Below are 17,394 nucleotides of genomic sequence, written 5' to 3'. Positions count from 1 at the left end.
ATAAATTATATCTGTCTGCATGTGTGTGTATTTATGTATCTATGTGTAGTGTGTGAATTTGCATGTATACAGTTATATATTTATTTTCTGAGATAGGGTCTTATTCCATAACCAAGACTGGTCTGAACTTACTGTATAGCTCAGTGTAACCTTGACCTCGCAGCAATCCACCTGTCTCAGTGTCCTAAGTGCTGGGATTATAAGTACCACATCTGGGTTGATGCACAGCTTAAAATTTTTATTCATTCATTTTAGCATATTGGCATTTTACCTGCATATCTATCGGGTATCATATTCTGAGTGCCTTTGCGGATCAGAGAGGGCACTGGATCCCCTGGGACTGGAATTATAGATGGCTGTGAGCCTCCATGTGATTGCTGGGACTTGAACCCAGTTCCCTTAGAAGAGAAGCCAGTGCTCCTAACCACTGAGCCACCTCTATCTGGATGCACAGTATTTTAACAAATTAAAAACATGAATCTTGAACAAATATGTGGTGAGTGTAAGTCGAAGACACCAACCACTTATGGAATCAGCAGGAGGTTAAAGTGGGCTTAACAGGTGTGCGGGTGCTGAAATCTGTTGAGTAAAATCAGACTCAAAATTGACCAATACCCCATAGGATGATGGGTTTTGGGGTGATATTTTTGGTCAGATAGAAACTATTTTCATCCTTATTGACAATCATCCATAACTTATGAAGCAGCCTCCCAGATATCTCTGAAGGGACAAGACCTTTTTAAGAGACAAGGGCCTGCTACTACATAGAAACCCTCAGAGGGTAAAGACTGCCTCTCACCCATGACTGGGGATTGAACTGAGGGTACCAGACATACTAGGTAAGGACTGTACCATGAAGCCACATCCTTCAATCTCCTCCTGACTGTGTAGTTATGGCTCTGGGAAGAGACCAGGCCACAAGGGGAAGAATTCTGCAATTAACTGACCACTAAATCTGAGTGTGGTGTGCACCCGAGGCTACCACAGGCACAGGTCGCTTCTAAGAGAGAGGGTCAGCTGCGTGTCACCCTGACCGATTCTTGCTGACCGCTTAGAAAGACCAGTTCATCTACAGCAGTACATGTGTGTGCACAAGCGTGTACGTGTCAATCTATCCAGATGGGGCTCTGGAAATCTTAAGGGATATAATTAGTGGCCAGTGAAAGAGTGTGGTAGATTTGCTCATTTGAAATATTATCCTTCACAGCTGTGAGGTTTTCTTGGGGACCAGGAGTTCTGGGGTGTCCCAGATATCCCGCTCCTGATTCAAGCAAAGCGCATTTCTATGAGGGTATGGGCTCTGTCCTTTAACATGGCAGTGCTGATAACTGTGACCGCGACTGGAAGCTGCTGCTTCAGAGTGGTAATGGGGCTCCCTGCTTCTTTGGCTCAATTGTGTCTTTGTCTTTGCTGGCTTTGACATGCTAGGATACCTCCCTCAAGTTCGTTCCTCTCCAGCCTCCAGGCCTTAACCCCACCTCAAAAAGGTTGGGGATGGCTCAATTGGAAACAACGCCCCTGTCAGTTTCTTTGTTGGCTGACATTCTTGTTGTCCTGTAGTCTCCCCAGGGTGGATGGTATGGCTATGCCCACCTCCTCCCTCATTCTGTCCTCAGTGCCCATCACAGCACCCAGCCCTTAGGAAGCCTTCAGATGCCCTCACCAACAGACTAAATGGAACCATTAGAAACACAGCTTGTGTGTTTGGCGAACTGCACTTGGAGCTTTCCCAGTTTCTGATGGACGGAGCTTAGTTCTCTCACCACAGGGTGTGGGTGAAGAGGAAGAACCACCCACCCTCTGATGGCACGGGAGGGGTGTTGATGGCTTTCTAGCCAGGCTCCGTGCCATACATGACAACATAACTTGAGGTTCAAGGTAGAAAAGCTTCCGGTACAGAGGGCATTTCTAACTGGGATTGCCCACCTCTGGTTTATGATAGCAAAGTTATGGCTGAGTAGCAGTACAGCTGAGGACTGGCAGGTGGCATCCCCTGGAACGAACTTTTTGTGCTGTGTTAGAAGATGGCCCCTTTGGCTGAGATACTCTGGTTTGTGTCTTTGGTTGGGTAGAAGCTGGGAGCAGTGGGAAGGGTCAGGCACTGAGAAGACACTGTATGTTGGCCGCTCTTCTAGAAGCTTCCTTAGAATTTTTTTTTTTTAAAGAAATTGTGTGTCCGCAGGTGTGCCTACTTGTCTAAGTACCGTGCATGCAGGTGACTGAGGCGGCCGGAAGAGGGCGTCCTAGCTTCTGGAGCTACAGGAGGATGTGGGGGCTGGGAATTGAACCCAGACCCTCTGCAAAGGCAGTAAGTGTCCTTAACCTCAGATCTCTCCAAACCTTTCTAGAAGCTTCTTACTGGTGCTGTTGAAGGCTTGACTGATTTGGCAGGGCAAGCTTATTCAGGGGTGCACACAGGATGTGGGGAGGAGGCTTCCTTCTGGGGTCTGACGTAAGCTGAGGAGGGAGAACCCCGGCTCAGAAGAGGAGATTGGGGTCCAGAGGACAGGAGTTGGCTGGGCTGTGCAGATACTACGGAGCTTAAACAAATAACTTGGAATAAACTGATTACTTCCTTTTCGTGTGAGCGTCTTTGTCTCCGCTCATTCATTTGGAGTGGTTTTGGCTCCTCACCAACACATGACTGCCGAGCGGTTACAAGGCAGAGAGAACGGACCCTCAGGCTGTGAGTCCAGAGGCCCAGACGCCACCCTCGGCTCACCCAGTGTGAGATCTTAGGCAAATTAATTATTTTCTCCCAAGTATCACAGACTCCTTCTTCCCTGAAAGGACTTAGGGGTTCTCTAATGGGGAACGGAAGCCTGGAGTTTCAAGGGGCTTCTATGAATCAGTGATCTCTTGTCCCCACATGCAGGAGGACACATGGCTCTGTGGTAGAAGACAAAGGCTCCAAATACATTTCCTCTCACATCAGCCAGGAAGCAGGGCTTGCCCCAGTACATTCTTTAGTTTTGTCTTTAGAAAGGCTCTTGCTATATGGCCAAGGCTGGCCTCCAATTCAAGGTCCTCTTGCTTCTGCCTCCAAAGAGCTGGAACTACAGGTATGATTCACAATGCCCAGCTCAGAATAGTTCTTGGGAGAGAACAAAGCAAACACAGCTCACCCGGCCATCTTTGGACAAGGCTCCCATGCTCTCTCAGTAGGATGATTGCCTGTGCAGGAAGCTCCCAATAACACACGGCCCGAGCGTTTGCTCAGATGCAAGCTTAGCTGACTTACCGCTGCCTTTCATGACTCCTGAAGCACATGGAAGGAGGCAGCTGTCACCATTAGTGGGATCTCCTTCCCATGCTGTGGAACCGTCCACTACTGGGGAAAGATGGGTTCCTGTCCATGCCAGAGCAGCCGATAGCACCAGGACATGAGGACTCAGGGAAGCTGGCCCCAGAGTGCAGGGTATTGAGTATTTCCTGTGGCAGGACTCAGCACAGCCCTGGATTATCAAGTTTCCTGACTCGTTTTACCCCTCCGTTTGGGTCTCCAGGTGATTCCCCAAACTCTCAGACGTGTGGAGGTCTAGCCTACTCTGCTTCTCCAAAGCAGGAAAGGGTAGGTTTCTGCTGCTGACCCCAAGGTGGCAGTCTGGTGCACATACCCTGGCAAGGTCACCCAAGGTCTGGTCAGTTTATGCTGACACCAAGAAAACAAGTGAGAATCCATACCAGCCTCTCACGCAGAGGAAGGGAGTATGGGGTGATGCCCCGAGAACTAACAATTCTATAGTCTCCTAGTTTACATTGGGGGAGTCTCTGGCCTCCTTTGTTGTTTATTCTCCTTAAAAATATGGACGTGGTTGGGGCTGGAGAGATAGCTTAGTGGTGGAGAGCAAGAAATACTCTTGGAGCAGACCCAAAAAACATGGGGTAATGTCTTAGTTTGGGCAGAATGACCAAGAGCAACTCAGGTTGGGAAAGATTTATTTCGCCTTACCCCTTACAGCCGGGAGGGGAACGCAGGGTGGGAACGGAAGCAGAGAGCTTGAAGGCATGGGCCTATGTCTTGCTCAGCCTGTTTTCTTATAGTACCTAGGCCCACCTCCTCAGGGGCGGCACAGCCTGTCCAACAGAAGCATTTTCCCAATGGAGGTTCCCTTTCCTCAGATGACCCTAGCGTGTGTCAAGTTGACAAAAAACTAACCAAGCCAGAGTACTTGACGAGCTTTTGCCTCGGCTGTTGGCTTTCCTAGTCAATTCCCAGGGCAGGGGATAGCTCCACTCCCTGTGATCTTTGGGTGCCTTTTCCTGGCTCAGGAACGAGGTCAGACGTCTCCGGAGTATATTTCTATGTTCGTTCTGTACTGCCGCTCTCTGCACAGAAAGTATTTCCAGAGGCCCCAGTGGATCCTGTGGATAGTGCTAAACCCATCAGTCCTAACCCTACACAGCCACAATAGAGTTTGATGTCTAACAGGAGACTAACAGTAACAACACCTCACACGGTAGATGATTATAACAGTATTGTACAATGGCACCTATGGATCGTTTCTGGAATTTCCCATTAGTATTTCAGACTGTGGTTGACTAGGAACGAACTGTGGGGAGTAACACTATAGATAAGGGTGTGCTCATGCACCCCTCTGAGGTGAACTCCTCCTCCTGATAGAACCAGTTTCCCAGGATGCACGTAATTACCTCAAAATCTCTGTGGGCTTCCTTACCTTTTTCTCGCTTAACCCTTAACTCACTCTGAGCAGTGAGCTGGATTGGGTTGACTGTGAAAGTCAACATGTTATTGGCTCCTCACAACCTTTGACCCCGTGGCCTTGGAGACCTCACTGAGGTCTTCAGGTCTAAGACTGCACAGAACCCCATCGGCACCATTGAAATTGATCTTGCATCCTCCTGGTAAGTGTGGTGGTCTGCGTCAAAATGGCCCCCCCCTGATATATGTGAATACTTGGTCCCCAGTTGTTGGAACTGCTTGAAAGGATTGGAAGGTGTGGCCCTGTTGGAGGAGGTCTGTCACAGGGTGTGGGATGGGCTTTGAGGTTTCGAAAGTCTACCCCATTCTCTGCTTCATGCTTGTGACACAGGAGAGGAGCTGTGGGCCAATGCTCCAGTGCCATGCCTGCCTACCTGCTGCCTTGCTTCCTACTATGATGCTCAGGGACTCAACCTCCGGCACAGTAAGCCACAGAGAAACTCTTCTATAAGTTGCCTTGGATGCAGTGTCTTATCACAGCCATAGAAAAGCCACTGAGAGCAAATATTTCTGATGGACACCTTAAGTCCTCAATCAGTCGACTCCATATTCTTAGTTACTAACAAGTGTTCTGCAAAGTACTACTTGTATCCTGACATAAAAATAAAAGGCCCTTGGGCTGAGGATGGACCTCAGGGTAGGTCAGTCGGCTAACATGCTTGATTCCTCGGGCTGGGGTGTGTGTGGGAGCGGAAAGGCACGAGGGAAAGTGTCTGGCTGTCCTAATTCACCATCGTGTATGCTATTTATGGTTAAAAACCCAACTGCTTTCCTCCTTGCCACGCCCTGCTGGACACCAGACACAGATTTGTTTCCTCATCCATTCAAGGCCACAACAATGTTGTGCCTAATCTGAGAGGCTGTAAAATTTCACCTGATTTAAATTTGCTGCTCCGCCTCTGTGGAAATCCCCCTTCAGATAGAAGGTTGATTGGAGCCAGGCACCGGGAAGAATCATGCAGGGGTGGGGGAGGTAAAGGGAGGGGATGTACTTGTTCTTAAACTAGAAGTCTTTCTACTCAGAGATTTTCATCCCCTACTAGGAGAGTTGAGAACACACTGCAGAACACCCTGAGTGGAAGGAGCCTTCAGAGAGGGCTCTTTGGGGATTCTCAACAGGGGAGGGGTGGGAGGGTGGGGTTGTGGTGGTGGGAGGAGCCTTCCTTCTCTGAGGATTCTCCTTGAGCCCTCCATCCCCTCCCTTTTAGAGAATGAAAATAGAACAGAACAAAACAAAACCCCAACAACAGCTCCTGGCCAAGACTTGGTGGGGAAAATATCACCACAGCTCTCAAAACAGAAGAGTCAATGATTTGGAGGCCCAGTGCACAATGGCTTCGCAGCGCCTCCCTGGATCCCAGGGAGAGGGCAGCACAGCCAGAGCGGTCTCTCCATCCGCGCAGGCGCACACTGTTAACCGTTTCTATTGGTGCTTCGGTGTTGATACCATGGTTTATCAGAGCATCCTAAACCTCCAGGTTGGGCATATGGCATCCCATGGTGCCATTTAACCCGTGCCATGACATTGAACAACCCTTGTTCAACTCTCTTTCAGAGCGGTCAGGCTGGACACCCATCCCTGCACTGACTGTAGGATGGCTGACCCCTCACGAAGCCGTCATCCTAGACTGGCTAATGTTCGAGTGATATTTACTGACAGTAGGAAAGGGATTGCCCTGTCACTGAACCTCGAGCTCACTTCTTTGGCTGCACTGGCCGCCCATGAAGCCCCAGGTACTTTCTGCCCCTCTGCATTTCCCAGAGCTAGGATTACAGGCTCGGACTGCCACATCTGGCTTCTTAGATGGGTGCTGGGGGCTGGAACTCCATCGTCTTTGCACAGGAAGCACTTTACTGACTGAACCATATTCCCAGCCTCTCACATCAGAGTGGAGGAGTGGTGGGTCTCTGTTGTGGCTAGAAAGTAAGTTAGCAGCATTCTTCTGTGTAAGTTCATACTTTTTGAATTCACTTCATAGGTTTGTTTAAGCAACACAGAATCAATGAGAGAGGCGGGCAAGCCTCCCCTGAGAGACGGTAAAATCCATGAGAGGGGGTAGGAAAGGGCAGCAGGTTGCACAGCTCCTCAGCAGAGCGGTTCATAGACCAACTTCCTTGTCTATGCCCCTGGGACTGAACTTAGGAGGGTGTCAAGCAGTGGATGACCTTTCTCTCCCCAGGAACAAGGGGGAAAAAAGGCAGAATTCCAAGGCCTTTCTGTTCAGTCTCTCTCTCATTGAACAGCTAAGCCATGAGGCTGGCTGCCCACTCTGAAGCCGGACGATTTTAAGGAGGACAAGGGAAGAGGAGGAAGAGAGCGAGAGAAGGTTCTAGGTCTTGGCAACTTGACATGGCCTCTTAAGGACAACCAAGCAATAGTTTCTTAAGCCCCTCCCACACCCACCCCTCCCCAGTGCTTAGCCGTGAAACAACACAGGCAGGAGAGCCTAAGAGGTTTTTAGGGAAGGGCTGGAGAGAGATAAAAATAGCCTTGGCTTCATCATGGAAATCTAAGCCCTGATGAAGATACTTTCAGGCAGTTTTTCCTTTGGCCAATCACTGCAAGAAACTTTCAAATACCAGCAGAATCCTAAAACCAATGTTAACGCAACAACAGAGCCATGAGGCCTGCCAGGGGCCCCTGGAACCCAGAGCAGCCATGGCTTTGGGTCTACCACAAACCCTTCCTCTTAGCTTAGAAAATGTCTCTCCTTTCAGATCCCAGCTCCAGGTCCCCATCCTCTGAAGAGAGCTGTCCCAGGGCAGCGGACTCACCAGAGTCTCTTCTGGGTTCCCGTTAGCTATCTCCACCACTCTCAGAGCAGGCTCCACCTTCACCTTGGCTCGAGCCATGAACTGGATGACAGAGGAGCTGTCCTGTGGGAGAAATGACACAGTTCACCGCCAGATGCTTTCAAATGACATTGAGAATGATGCGACCATGAGGGGGCGCTCTGCAGAGCTGAACTCTCAGGGTTCCATGAAGATTCCACACACAGTTTATCCCTGAGCTCGCAGCTTCCCCATCCCTGGTACCCGCCGGGCGTACACTTCTGCCTTCCCTTGAGAATCCCTTTGGACAGCAGAGGATACAGAGTTACCATTTAGTCTTCCAGTAACCAGCACGTGCAAGCCTGTGTGCTGCGGTTTCCTGAGTGGTGGGGGCTGGATGCTGGGGGTGGGTACTGACATATTCACGCAGAGTGGAAGATAAATAAAGCTCTTTAACTGTGTGCAGCAAATCCCAGCCTGGCATCCCCAGAAGGCATCTGATTCCCATTTTCTAGTCATCTTCCTGCCCAGATCACAGCCCTCAATACCATGAAAACTTAGCTCTTAACTCTTTCTATGCTCTTGAATGAAGTTGTTTTGGGGCTGAACACCCAAAGAAGGTATCTGAAGGTACGGTGACAGGTGGGGGTAGGGTGGTAGAGACAAACATCTAGTTTATAAATGATGGGGCAAAGAGGGGAACCTCTGAGCCTCAGGGAGTGGCTGTTGGCAGAAGCAGTCAAAAGCCTGGCTGTGGGCTCCATTTCAAAGCCACCATCCAGATAACACGAACACGGCTCCAAAGTAGGGATGGAGAAAGCATTTGGGAATAGATGTAGGTTGGTGAAATTAGGAAAGGCCAGTGCCCTAAGTCAGATGAGGGGTGCTGATGACTTGTGGAGTGTCCTCGCTGCCCCCGATGTCTGGGCTCTGCTAGCCAGGTGTCTTTGGTGTTTTTACCTGAGTTCCTCTGTCACTCCAGGAAGCCAGTGTGGTTTGTACATGTCCCTAGAGTCCAGGTGTTACAGATTTAATCTCTAAAGATGTGTGGCGTGGAGTTCAGAGGTAGGCTTCTGGTAGCTAGCTACATTAGGCAAGTCAGAAGGATGGAGAGTCCATGTGCCTTAGGGGAGTTTCCTGGGATTGGAATCTTTTCTTCCGGAATAGAAGGCTTATGTGACACAGGAGGTAAGGGAGAGGTCATGAGTCTGGGAAAATGAAACTGGAAAGGTTCTGGTAGCCCCCAGCTTTAGGGAAGGAATAGCAGCTGTTGGGGGAGGGGCTCTGATGAGATGAGTTACAGAGAGGAGTTTCTCAGAGCTCAGGGCTACCAGTCTGGGTTATCACCCATGTGGAGGGGGTGGGGGGTGTGAGGTGGGGGTGGGTGGTGATGAAATGAGGGTGTGGGGGAGGTGTGTGAGTGGGGGATGGGCTTTCCAGCGATGCAGCAGCTGCCTGGAGTCATCTTGGCTCCTGTGAGTGGCTGAACCTCTATATTCCTGTAGGAACCACAACTATTCATCTGTTCACCAGGCTGGAATTTGGCCCAACCATTACTCTGGTTTGTTGTGGATTTCCCTTCAGAGGGGTGTGTGTGTGTGTGTGTGTGTGTGTGTGTGTGTGTGTGAGTGTGTATGAGTGTGAGTGTGTATGAGTGTGTATGTGAGTGTGTGTGTGAGTGTGAGTGTGTGAGTATGACTGTGTGTGAGTGTGTGTATGTGAGTGTGTGTGAGAGTGTGTGTGTGAGTGTGAGTGTGTGTATGTGAGTGTGAATGTGAATATGTGTGTGAGTGTGTATGAGTGTGAGTGTGTGTGAACGTGTGTATGAGTGTGAATGTGTGTGTATGTGAGTGTATAAGTGTGTGTGAGTGTGTGTGAGAGTGTGTGAGTGTGTGTATGTGAGTGTATGAGTGTGTGTGAGTGTGTGTGAGTGTGTGTATGTGAGTGTATGAGTGTGTGTGAGTGTGTGAGTGTGTGTGTAAGAGTGTGTGTGTAAGAGTGTGTGTGTGTAAGAGTGTGTGTGTGTGTGTGTGTGTGATGTACCAGGAAAACTCTGTCACACGATGCTGTGGTGACAGTTTTCTTTTTTTTTTCTTTTTTTTTTTTTTTGGTTCTTTTTTTCGGAGCTGGGGACCGAACCCAGGGCCTTGCGCTTCCTAGGTAAGCGCTCTACCACTGAGCTAAATCCCCAGCCCCTGGTGACAGTTTTCTAAGGAGAGGAAAGACCTGTGGTGCCACCGTGTAGCTTGAGGCCCCCACCGTAGGCTAAATCCATGCACTAGTTCCTTGAACTTCTCAGGCCTCTACACCTGAGTCTGGAGAAGTCAAAGGAATTTCTATTATTTTATGTCACCCTGTCCCTTGCTCCCTGTGACACAGACGATGGACTAAGGCAGATCTCACAGTCAGTGGCCAGCTTTGACCTGTACCGGTCAAATGTACACAGAAACAACAAAGACCTCTCCACACATCAGCAGTCCTCACCATTCCTAATGCTGCAACCATTTAAGGCAGTCAGTACCTTACGCTGTGGTGACCCCAAGGGTAGAATTTACTTCTGTTACTAATTGGTTTTGCTACTGTTATGAGTCATAATATAAATATCTGATGTGCAGATGGCTTTAGACAACTCCTGTGAAATGGTTGCTTAACTCCCAAAAGGGCTGTGCCTCACAGATTGAAAAACATTGCTCTAGACGTAAATTCCAAGGGGACCCTTGGCTCATCACCCAGGAAACCGCAGAGACCACCCTGGGGCGGAACAAGGGGATCCTTGACGGTGTACTTTATGTAGAAGTTGTATACAAATTAATCTTTAAAAAACAAAACAAAAACCAAAAAACCAAAACAACAACAAAAAAACCCCACAGCTAAAAACAGCTTAAGAGTTTCATAAACATATATCAGCTGTCCATATTAGTGAGATTTAATGGGGTATTTCCAGACAACCACGGGAGTGCCGGGCTCCTATGTGTAAGGCCCACTTGAACATGAAAACTATATATGCATGGTCAAATGAAACTTTGTTATTAAAGAATAATGTTAATGATGCATATTTCTCTGTGTCTGGTATTTGTGTATGTGTGGGTGTGTGCACATGAGTGCAGGTGTCTGAAGAGGCCAGGAGAGGGCGTCAGATCCCCTGGATTTGGAGTTACAGGCAGTTGTGGGCCACCATGTGGTTGCTAGGAACTGAACTCTGATCCTCTGAGCAGTCAGTGCTCTTAACCACTGAGCCATCTCTCCTGCTCCTCCCTCCCTCCTTCCTTCCTTTGTTCCTTTCTATTTTGTTTTCTTTTTTTAAACTATCCTCTACCGTAATTAAACAAAACAAAACAAAACACTTTTAAATGCTTCTGGGAGGACTGTCATTCAAAAGAATATTTCTGCTTCATAAGATCTTCCAGCAATTTAATAGTTTTGTAAATTTTAGTTTCCCGTCCTCTGACCTCCTATTGATATTACACTTAATTAATTACTTAATTTGGTGTGGGAACACTGGGGTCACATACAGGGCACAAGCCTATAGGAGAGATCAGTAGACAATTTTTATTGGTCCGTCTTCTCCTTCCATCATGTGGATTGTCAGGATGGAGCAAGGTAGTCAGGCTTGGCAGCAAGCCCCTTCACCCACTGAGCTGTAGAGCCATCCTCTGACACTGTATTTTTTATTATAAATCACCATTGTCACCACCGTAGACATTAACAGTGATAATAATGGTTAGGTTAGAGGCCAAGCAGATGAAGGGCTGGCCCCCGGTGGCTGTGAAAAAGGCCTTAGGGACACTTCCAAAGGAATCCCATCCTCTGAAGATTAAAAAATAAAATAAAATCAGACCCAACATTTCAAATGAAAGCTAGCTGAGGTTAAAACAATAAAACCTCAGATTCCCTTGTCTGGAGCCAACCTCGAGGTCAAAGGAAAATAAACAACTCTAGGCTGAGGCCAGCCACAAGGTCTGTGTTGATCTAAGTCCTCAGGGAGACCCAAAGGCCCTGGAGCCATCTGGTCGACTCCCCCAAGACACTGTGCTAGCGTCCAGGCCTGACGGTCCTTCAGACTCAAGGCATATTCTGTGCATAACCCAGAGCTGTCACCTCTCTTGCCTGGGAGCTCCATTGGTTTGCCTGACCGGTGGGAACCTTTCTTGGATGGAGTCAGGAAAGAGTGGTTCTCATCCTTCAGTGCCATCGCCCTGGGGGCCATGATCAGTAAGTTCATGGGAAATAGACCGTTGGTAGCATGGTTAAGATGGACCATCGAGAAACATGTGGACTCATAGGGGACCATGTCAGGGAGGGACTCCTGGGAGGGGGATGGGAGACTGGCTCACACCTGGTCTCCACCAACATTGACCCATACCAGGGAAGTCCTGAGTGTGAGCCCGCCTTCCACAAACTAGTTTCCCCAGATGGTGTCCAGATCTCCAGTGTGTGGAGATTGCATTAGCTATAGAGAGACAGGGAAAACAAAGCAACCCCCACAGCCCAAAGACTGCGTTTTCTCAGGCTGCTGCATCACTGCTGGATCTGATTAAAAGCTGATCACGAGACAGCGATGCTTCTCACCCGCTTTGTACACATCTTGCATGTTTAGTCTTGTCAAATAAAACTAAAACGGAACTCTGAGGCATATATATATATGCCTTCATATTCAACTATTTCTATGGCATCCTGTGGTACAAAGCCTCTCACCAGCCAGCGCTTGAAATATGTCAGAGTACACCTTTAGGGTCACTGATTTGCTTTCTGACAGAGATTTGGAGCCATATTTGATAAACTCACAGTAGCAAAGCAATCTATGGTTCACAAGTCCAACTTCTTTGAGGGGTCATTTGAACAAGCGATCAGGCAAACTAGTCTTCATGAGTCAGATCTGGCCCTCTGCTTGTTTGTGTAAAGTTTTATTAGGAACACAGCCATGCCCTGCATTTGGCTATTGTCTATGGCTGCTGGCAGAGTTAAACTGTTGCAAATGAGTAAATTAGCATATGTAACTGTGCCGTATGTCACAGGTGTTCCAGGGTCAGCGCTATGAACACCAGTAGTCCATCACAAAATCAACTTACTTAAAACAGTGTGAGCTTCTCTATTGTTTGTTGTTTTGTAAGTTGATGAGCATCTCGAGCCTGTCACAAGTGACCTTAGTATGTCACAAGGTCAAAAGACTGAGCACGTGTGCTTCTGGCCTGTTAAGCTTAAAACAGTTCTTCCTAGCTCTTGACAGGAAAGGCTGGCTGACCTTTGATCAAAACCAGAACAAAACATGGTCTCCAAATCAGTAGAATTTGTAAGCTTGTCAGTAACGTCTCAGGTTCCAACTGCCAAAGAATCTGAGGTTTTATAAGCCCAGGGGGTATTTGGTTTTTTGAGAGATTAAACTGAGTGATCCGGCTACCTCTACCTGGAATTAAAGGCACGCAGCACCACGCTCTACAGATTAACGCAAGGAAAATTAAAAGAGCAACGGCACGGATATCAGGGATGGGCAGATGAGAACTCGGGAAGCTGGTAAAGACGCCAGCTGCTCGAAGTGTGGTCCCAGCTACTCTGCACTTCTAGGTCACACCGCCAGTCCTTGGATTAAACGTAAAACTGAGCGTCTGAAACTGTATCTCGGCAGCGTCTAGTGGACGAATCGCCAGTGGTGCATGCTGGGAAAGTTTGATTCCAGGGTTTCTGGGTAACCCCTGAGAGCGCGCGTGACCCGGGGACTCACCTTCTTCAGAATCTCCGTGTTCAGTAGCATGTACAGGTCGATGGCGCGGCTCTCCTCTTTAGGGAGGGCGCTAAGGTTGCAGTGCAGTGTTAGGCAGAAGCTCCCTGTCTTTTCACAGTCCTGAGGAGAAAATGTCCAGATGGAATTAAGAGACAGAGACCATCCAAAGCCATCTACAGCACAGAGTGTCTGCCATGTTGGCCGAGGCAAAATCAAGAAGAAGAGGTGGGGCACGTGGAGTGGCTGACGCCAGACCTCCTGCCCAGCTTGTCAGGGACCCAGGATGCCATCCCAGCTCCAAAATAGGAATTAGGTGTGTCCAGTCACCGAATACACCTGCCCTACCAATTCGTTTAGAAAAAGTGATTTTTAAACAAGTATTAAGGTATAGGGGGGAAGGGGTTGTGTAACCTGAATTATTTTCAGGATTTCTTCTGTTTAAAACTGTACCACACAATTCAGTTACTGTTATTTAATATATAAATTGTACTGGTATAAAGAGTAGCTTAAAAAGAAACACAAAACAAAAAGCAAACTATAACATCTCTCCCCCCTCCCCCAAACTGAAGAGGATGTAATTATACCTGTCACCAGCAGAGGGCGGTAGAAGGACTTATGGCCTTGTTGGGCACTAGGGCTCTGGTCTCTAGTGTTTGGGGGAGTCCATAAGTAGACACCCGGTGGTTATGTGGTCAATCCTACCAAAAAGTTGGATTTCACAAGAAAAATCAATTCTCAAAAAGAAACATGTAGATATCTTGATGTACTTTTATGAATTTTTAAGCAAGAATGTTGCTGGAGAGATGGCTCAGCGGTTAAGAGCACTGACTGCTCTTCCAGAGGTCTTGAGTTCAAATCCCAGCAACCACATTGTGGCTCACAACCATTTATAATGAGATCTGGCACCCTCTTCTGGTGTGTCTGAAGACAGTGACAGTGTACTCATATAAATAAAAAATTAATAAATCTTAAACAAGAATGCTTTCTGACTTCGGCAGATTCTGGGTTCACACCTTGGCAGGTAGACATCGGTCTCCTGTTTGGTGGGTGAGGTGGGGGGGTGAGCGTGTAAAGAACAAAGAAGCTGTGTCACTCAGGGAGACACATAAACCGCCAAGGGAAATTTTATTCCAATGACCAAGGAGAAATTTTTCTTTTGTATTTTGAAGTGTATCTTTATATAGAAAGTGTGTGTGTGCGTGCGTGCGTGTGTGTGTGTGTGTGTGTGTGTGTGTGTGTGTGTGTGTGTGTATGTGTACCTGTGTGAAGCTTCAATTGCAGGGGACATTTTCAGCTTGACCTGGGGTTGAATGGAACCCATAGCCGACATCATTATCTAACTGTCCCCTAGGGCCTTTACAAAGATGGACTGTCCTTACCATGTGTGCCACTGGGTAGCTTGACATAATCTAGAATCCTAGGAAGACAGTCTCAAGGAGGGATCAGGGTAGTCTGGGAGGGGCTCTTTCCACTATACTGATCAATGTGGGAAGACCCGTCCACTGTGGGCAGCACCATTCCCTAGGCAGGGCAGTCCTGAACCGTGTGAGAATAGACAAAGTGAGCTGAGCACAGCAGGGATGTCTTAACTCTTTCCTCTCTGTTTCTTCACTGTGGATGCAAGATGACTAGGTGTCTCCTGACTTCTGCACAGTGGTGGACTGCACCCTGGGAATTGTAGCTAAAATTAACTCTTTCTCTCCTAAGAGGCTTATGCCAGGGTACATTGTCATAGCAAAAAGAAGTGAAACGGCAGGCAAGCAGGGAAAAAAAAAATTCTAAACCTCTAGTAGCAGACCGCCGAGCTCTTCGAGGAGAGGGAGAGGTGTTCAAGTGTGTGTGGGGTGTACTGCATACGTGTTTAATTTTAATAGAAATCGCTAGCAGGTTCCCCCATTGTACTGTAGGTTCCTTCTAGGAGAAGAAATCGTTTGCTTCCTGGGCAGTAGGTTTTCTGTCAGTCAGGCAATGGGATTTGGCATTTAGCTTTAACAGTTTGACGGAAATCCTGGGCTGAAAAATAGGGTTTGATCACAGTCCTTGAGCCTTTTTGAGTTAACCGATGAAAACCGGATTTGAGAAACAAGGAACACCAAGTAGAAGAGCGGCCTCTCGTCTCTGACATGCCTTCCCTGTGAGGCCCACCCTCACAGGGCCCCTGCCACCGAGCACATTCTTACCAACACTTTTCTTCCGGACTTGGAGAAAAAAGCAAATATGGTGTGGAAGATGTTTTCTTGTTCTTGAGGGATGATGCAGGGGGTTGGGTTCCTTTGTAAGGAGCAGTTACCCTTCTCTTGGCTCACCTGGAAACGGAGAGAGACCTGTTAGAGCCAGCGGCCTAAGAAAGAACAGATCTAGAAGCATCTGGCATAGCAGCTGAGCATAGACTCTCCCTGCTACCATTCTCTAGATGTCAAGAACGGTCAAAGGGCATTTCATTTTGTGAAATTCTTGTTGTTTCCCAGTATGGCCTTGAACTCCTGGGTTCAAGACATCCTCCTGCCTTAGTCTGCCTAGCAGCCAGGCCCACAGGCTTATTACAGCTCTGGCTGAGAAGTATTTAGGGCAGAAGTTATGACAGAAAATGTGGTCCTAACGTAGATTGAGCTGAGAAGACCATGGTATGCAAACGAGATTTGAGGAACAGCTCTAACCTTCCGCTTCTTGATTTTGAAGCCCATCTATATCCTTCCTTTCAGACAGGCATTTAGGAGGCAAAAAGAAATCCAAGTCATGTGCTAACATAATTAAGAGCTCTGGTCTGGAACTCAGGTCTTCTGGGACCTTAGGTCCATCAGAGCTTATAAGTGGGCCTCATGTATGGTCCACTGTTGGAAGTTTCTAGAAGGTTCCATGGAGCCACCAAGATTTTGTAAAACCCCTTAGCATCTGTTCTTGAGAGATTTAAAGATAAAAAGTGTACCAAGAATTGCTCTGGGTCCTCAATTCTGCTCCCACTGGAGTACAAACCTTGTGGTGGGTATCTGAGGTTTGGTTTTGAGAACTCTTGCTCTCAGACCATCTGTCTCCTTTCATTCTCAAGTGTGTGGTCTCCCCTTCCCCAGTTTGTTCCACCCAGAAGGGACAATGCTGACAGGCCCAGAGAAGTTTTCTGCACAGAAGTTCCAGTGAAGACCCCCGAGCCCCAAGGCCTGGCTATCACACTGCACCCCTGGTTGGTACCCAGAAAGCCTTGTAGGATAGACCTCCCTGAAATCAGAGGCAGGCCAAGAGTTCCTTGGCATTCTGAAAACTGGTGCTCTGGCCTTCCAGGCAGGGGGAGAAACCTGATTGCCAACCCACCCTAGCTGGTTTCACGTAAGAGCGAGTCCCCAATGTGAGAAGATCATGGTGACACCCGGCTACAGGTGCCAGCAGAGAGGGGGTAGAGGTTGGGAGCGGCAGCAAAGTGCATGAGAAACAGCCAGGCCTTGCTGGACAGAGTCACAGCCAGAACTAATTTCTTCTTCCACAGGGCATCTCTGGGATGGTGCGTGTGCAGGGAAGTGATGGTCAGGGGATCTGATGCCTTATGACAGTCTGCCCCCAGTGGAATGTGGGGCAGGAAGCAGAAGCTGAAGTTGGTGGTGGTAGATGAAAACCTCGCCAACATGCTCCTGACTGTGCTTATACGGGAATCATTTTAATCAGGAAATAACCCACTTTTCTGGGAGGCTCAGGGTGGTCTTGGTTCAGCAGGAGACTGAAGGCTCCCGGGGTCTCTATGGTGTCTGATCTGGTGCAGCTAAAATTCAGCCACTCAGTCCCTGACAAGGGTCACCACAGGGAGGCACTCCTCTGAGAGGATGAACAGGTCACAGTCACGGTAACATCCAGGACCAGCTCTGAGTGCCCTTCACACTTTCACATCTGCTTCACAACAGTCCCGTGGGCCAGGGCCGTATCTGGTGCCATTTTAAAGATGGATTTATAGGAAGATAAGAAGGCAGACCTGTAGAGGGGCTCTTGAGAGTGGGCCATGCACCATACCCACACCCTAGCACTGGGTTCAGTGGTCAAGGACAGACTGTGGTGGAGTCAGGGAGGAAGACAGACATCCACCCTCTTTTTACCCAGAATTCTTCATGGTGACCCATTTTGCCACCGTCTCCTCTCAGCTCCCAACCGAAAGCTGACTGCTGGCCAGCCCACGGGAGGTATGAGTGCCTGCAGGCTG

General features: G+C 48.4%; 1 protein-coding gene across 4 annotated transcripts in view; it reads right to left on the bottom strand.

Annotated features, from left to right (window-relative positions):
- Window positions 1-17,394, bottom strand: part of Itga9 (integrin subunit alpha 9) — a 308,053-nt gene that overhangs the window by 15,070 nt on the left and 275,589 nt on the right. For all 4 annotated transcript variants that reach the window (NM_001420002.1, XM_039082700.2, XM_039082701.2 and 1 more), the window contains 3 exon segments: window positions 7,499-7,600; window positions 13,215-13,334; window positions 15,395-15,520. In NM_001420002.1, coding sequence (NP_001406931.1) covers window positions 7,499-7,600; window positions 13,215-13,334; window positions 15,395-15,520 — 348 coding nt within the window.

Source organism: Rattus norvegicus, chromosome 8, assembly GCF_036323735.1.
Source record: "Rattus norvegicus strain BN/NHsdMcwi chromosome 8, GRCr8, whole genome shotgun sequence".
In the NCBI taxonomy this organism is placed as follows: Eukaryota; Metazoa; Chordata; class Mammalia; order Rodentia; family Muridae; genus Rattus; species Rattus norvegicus.
This window is presented reverse-complemented; position numbering and strand designations above follow the sequence as displayed.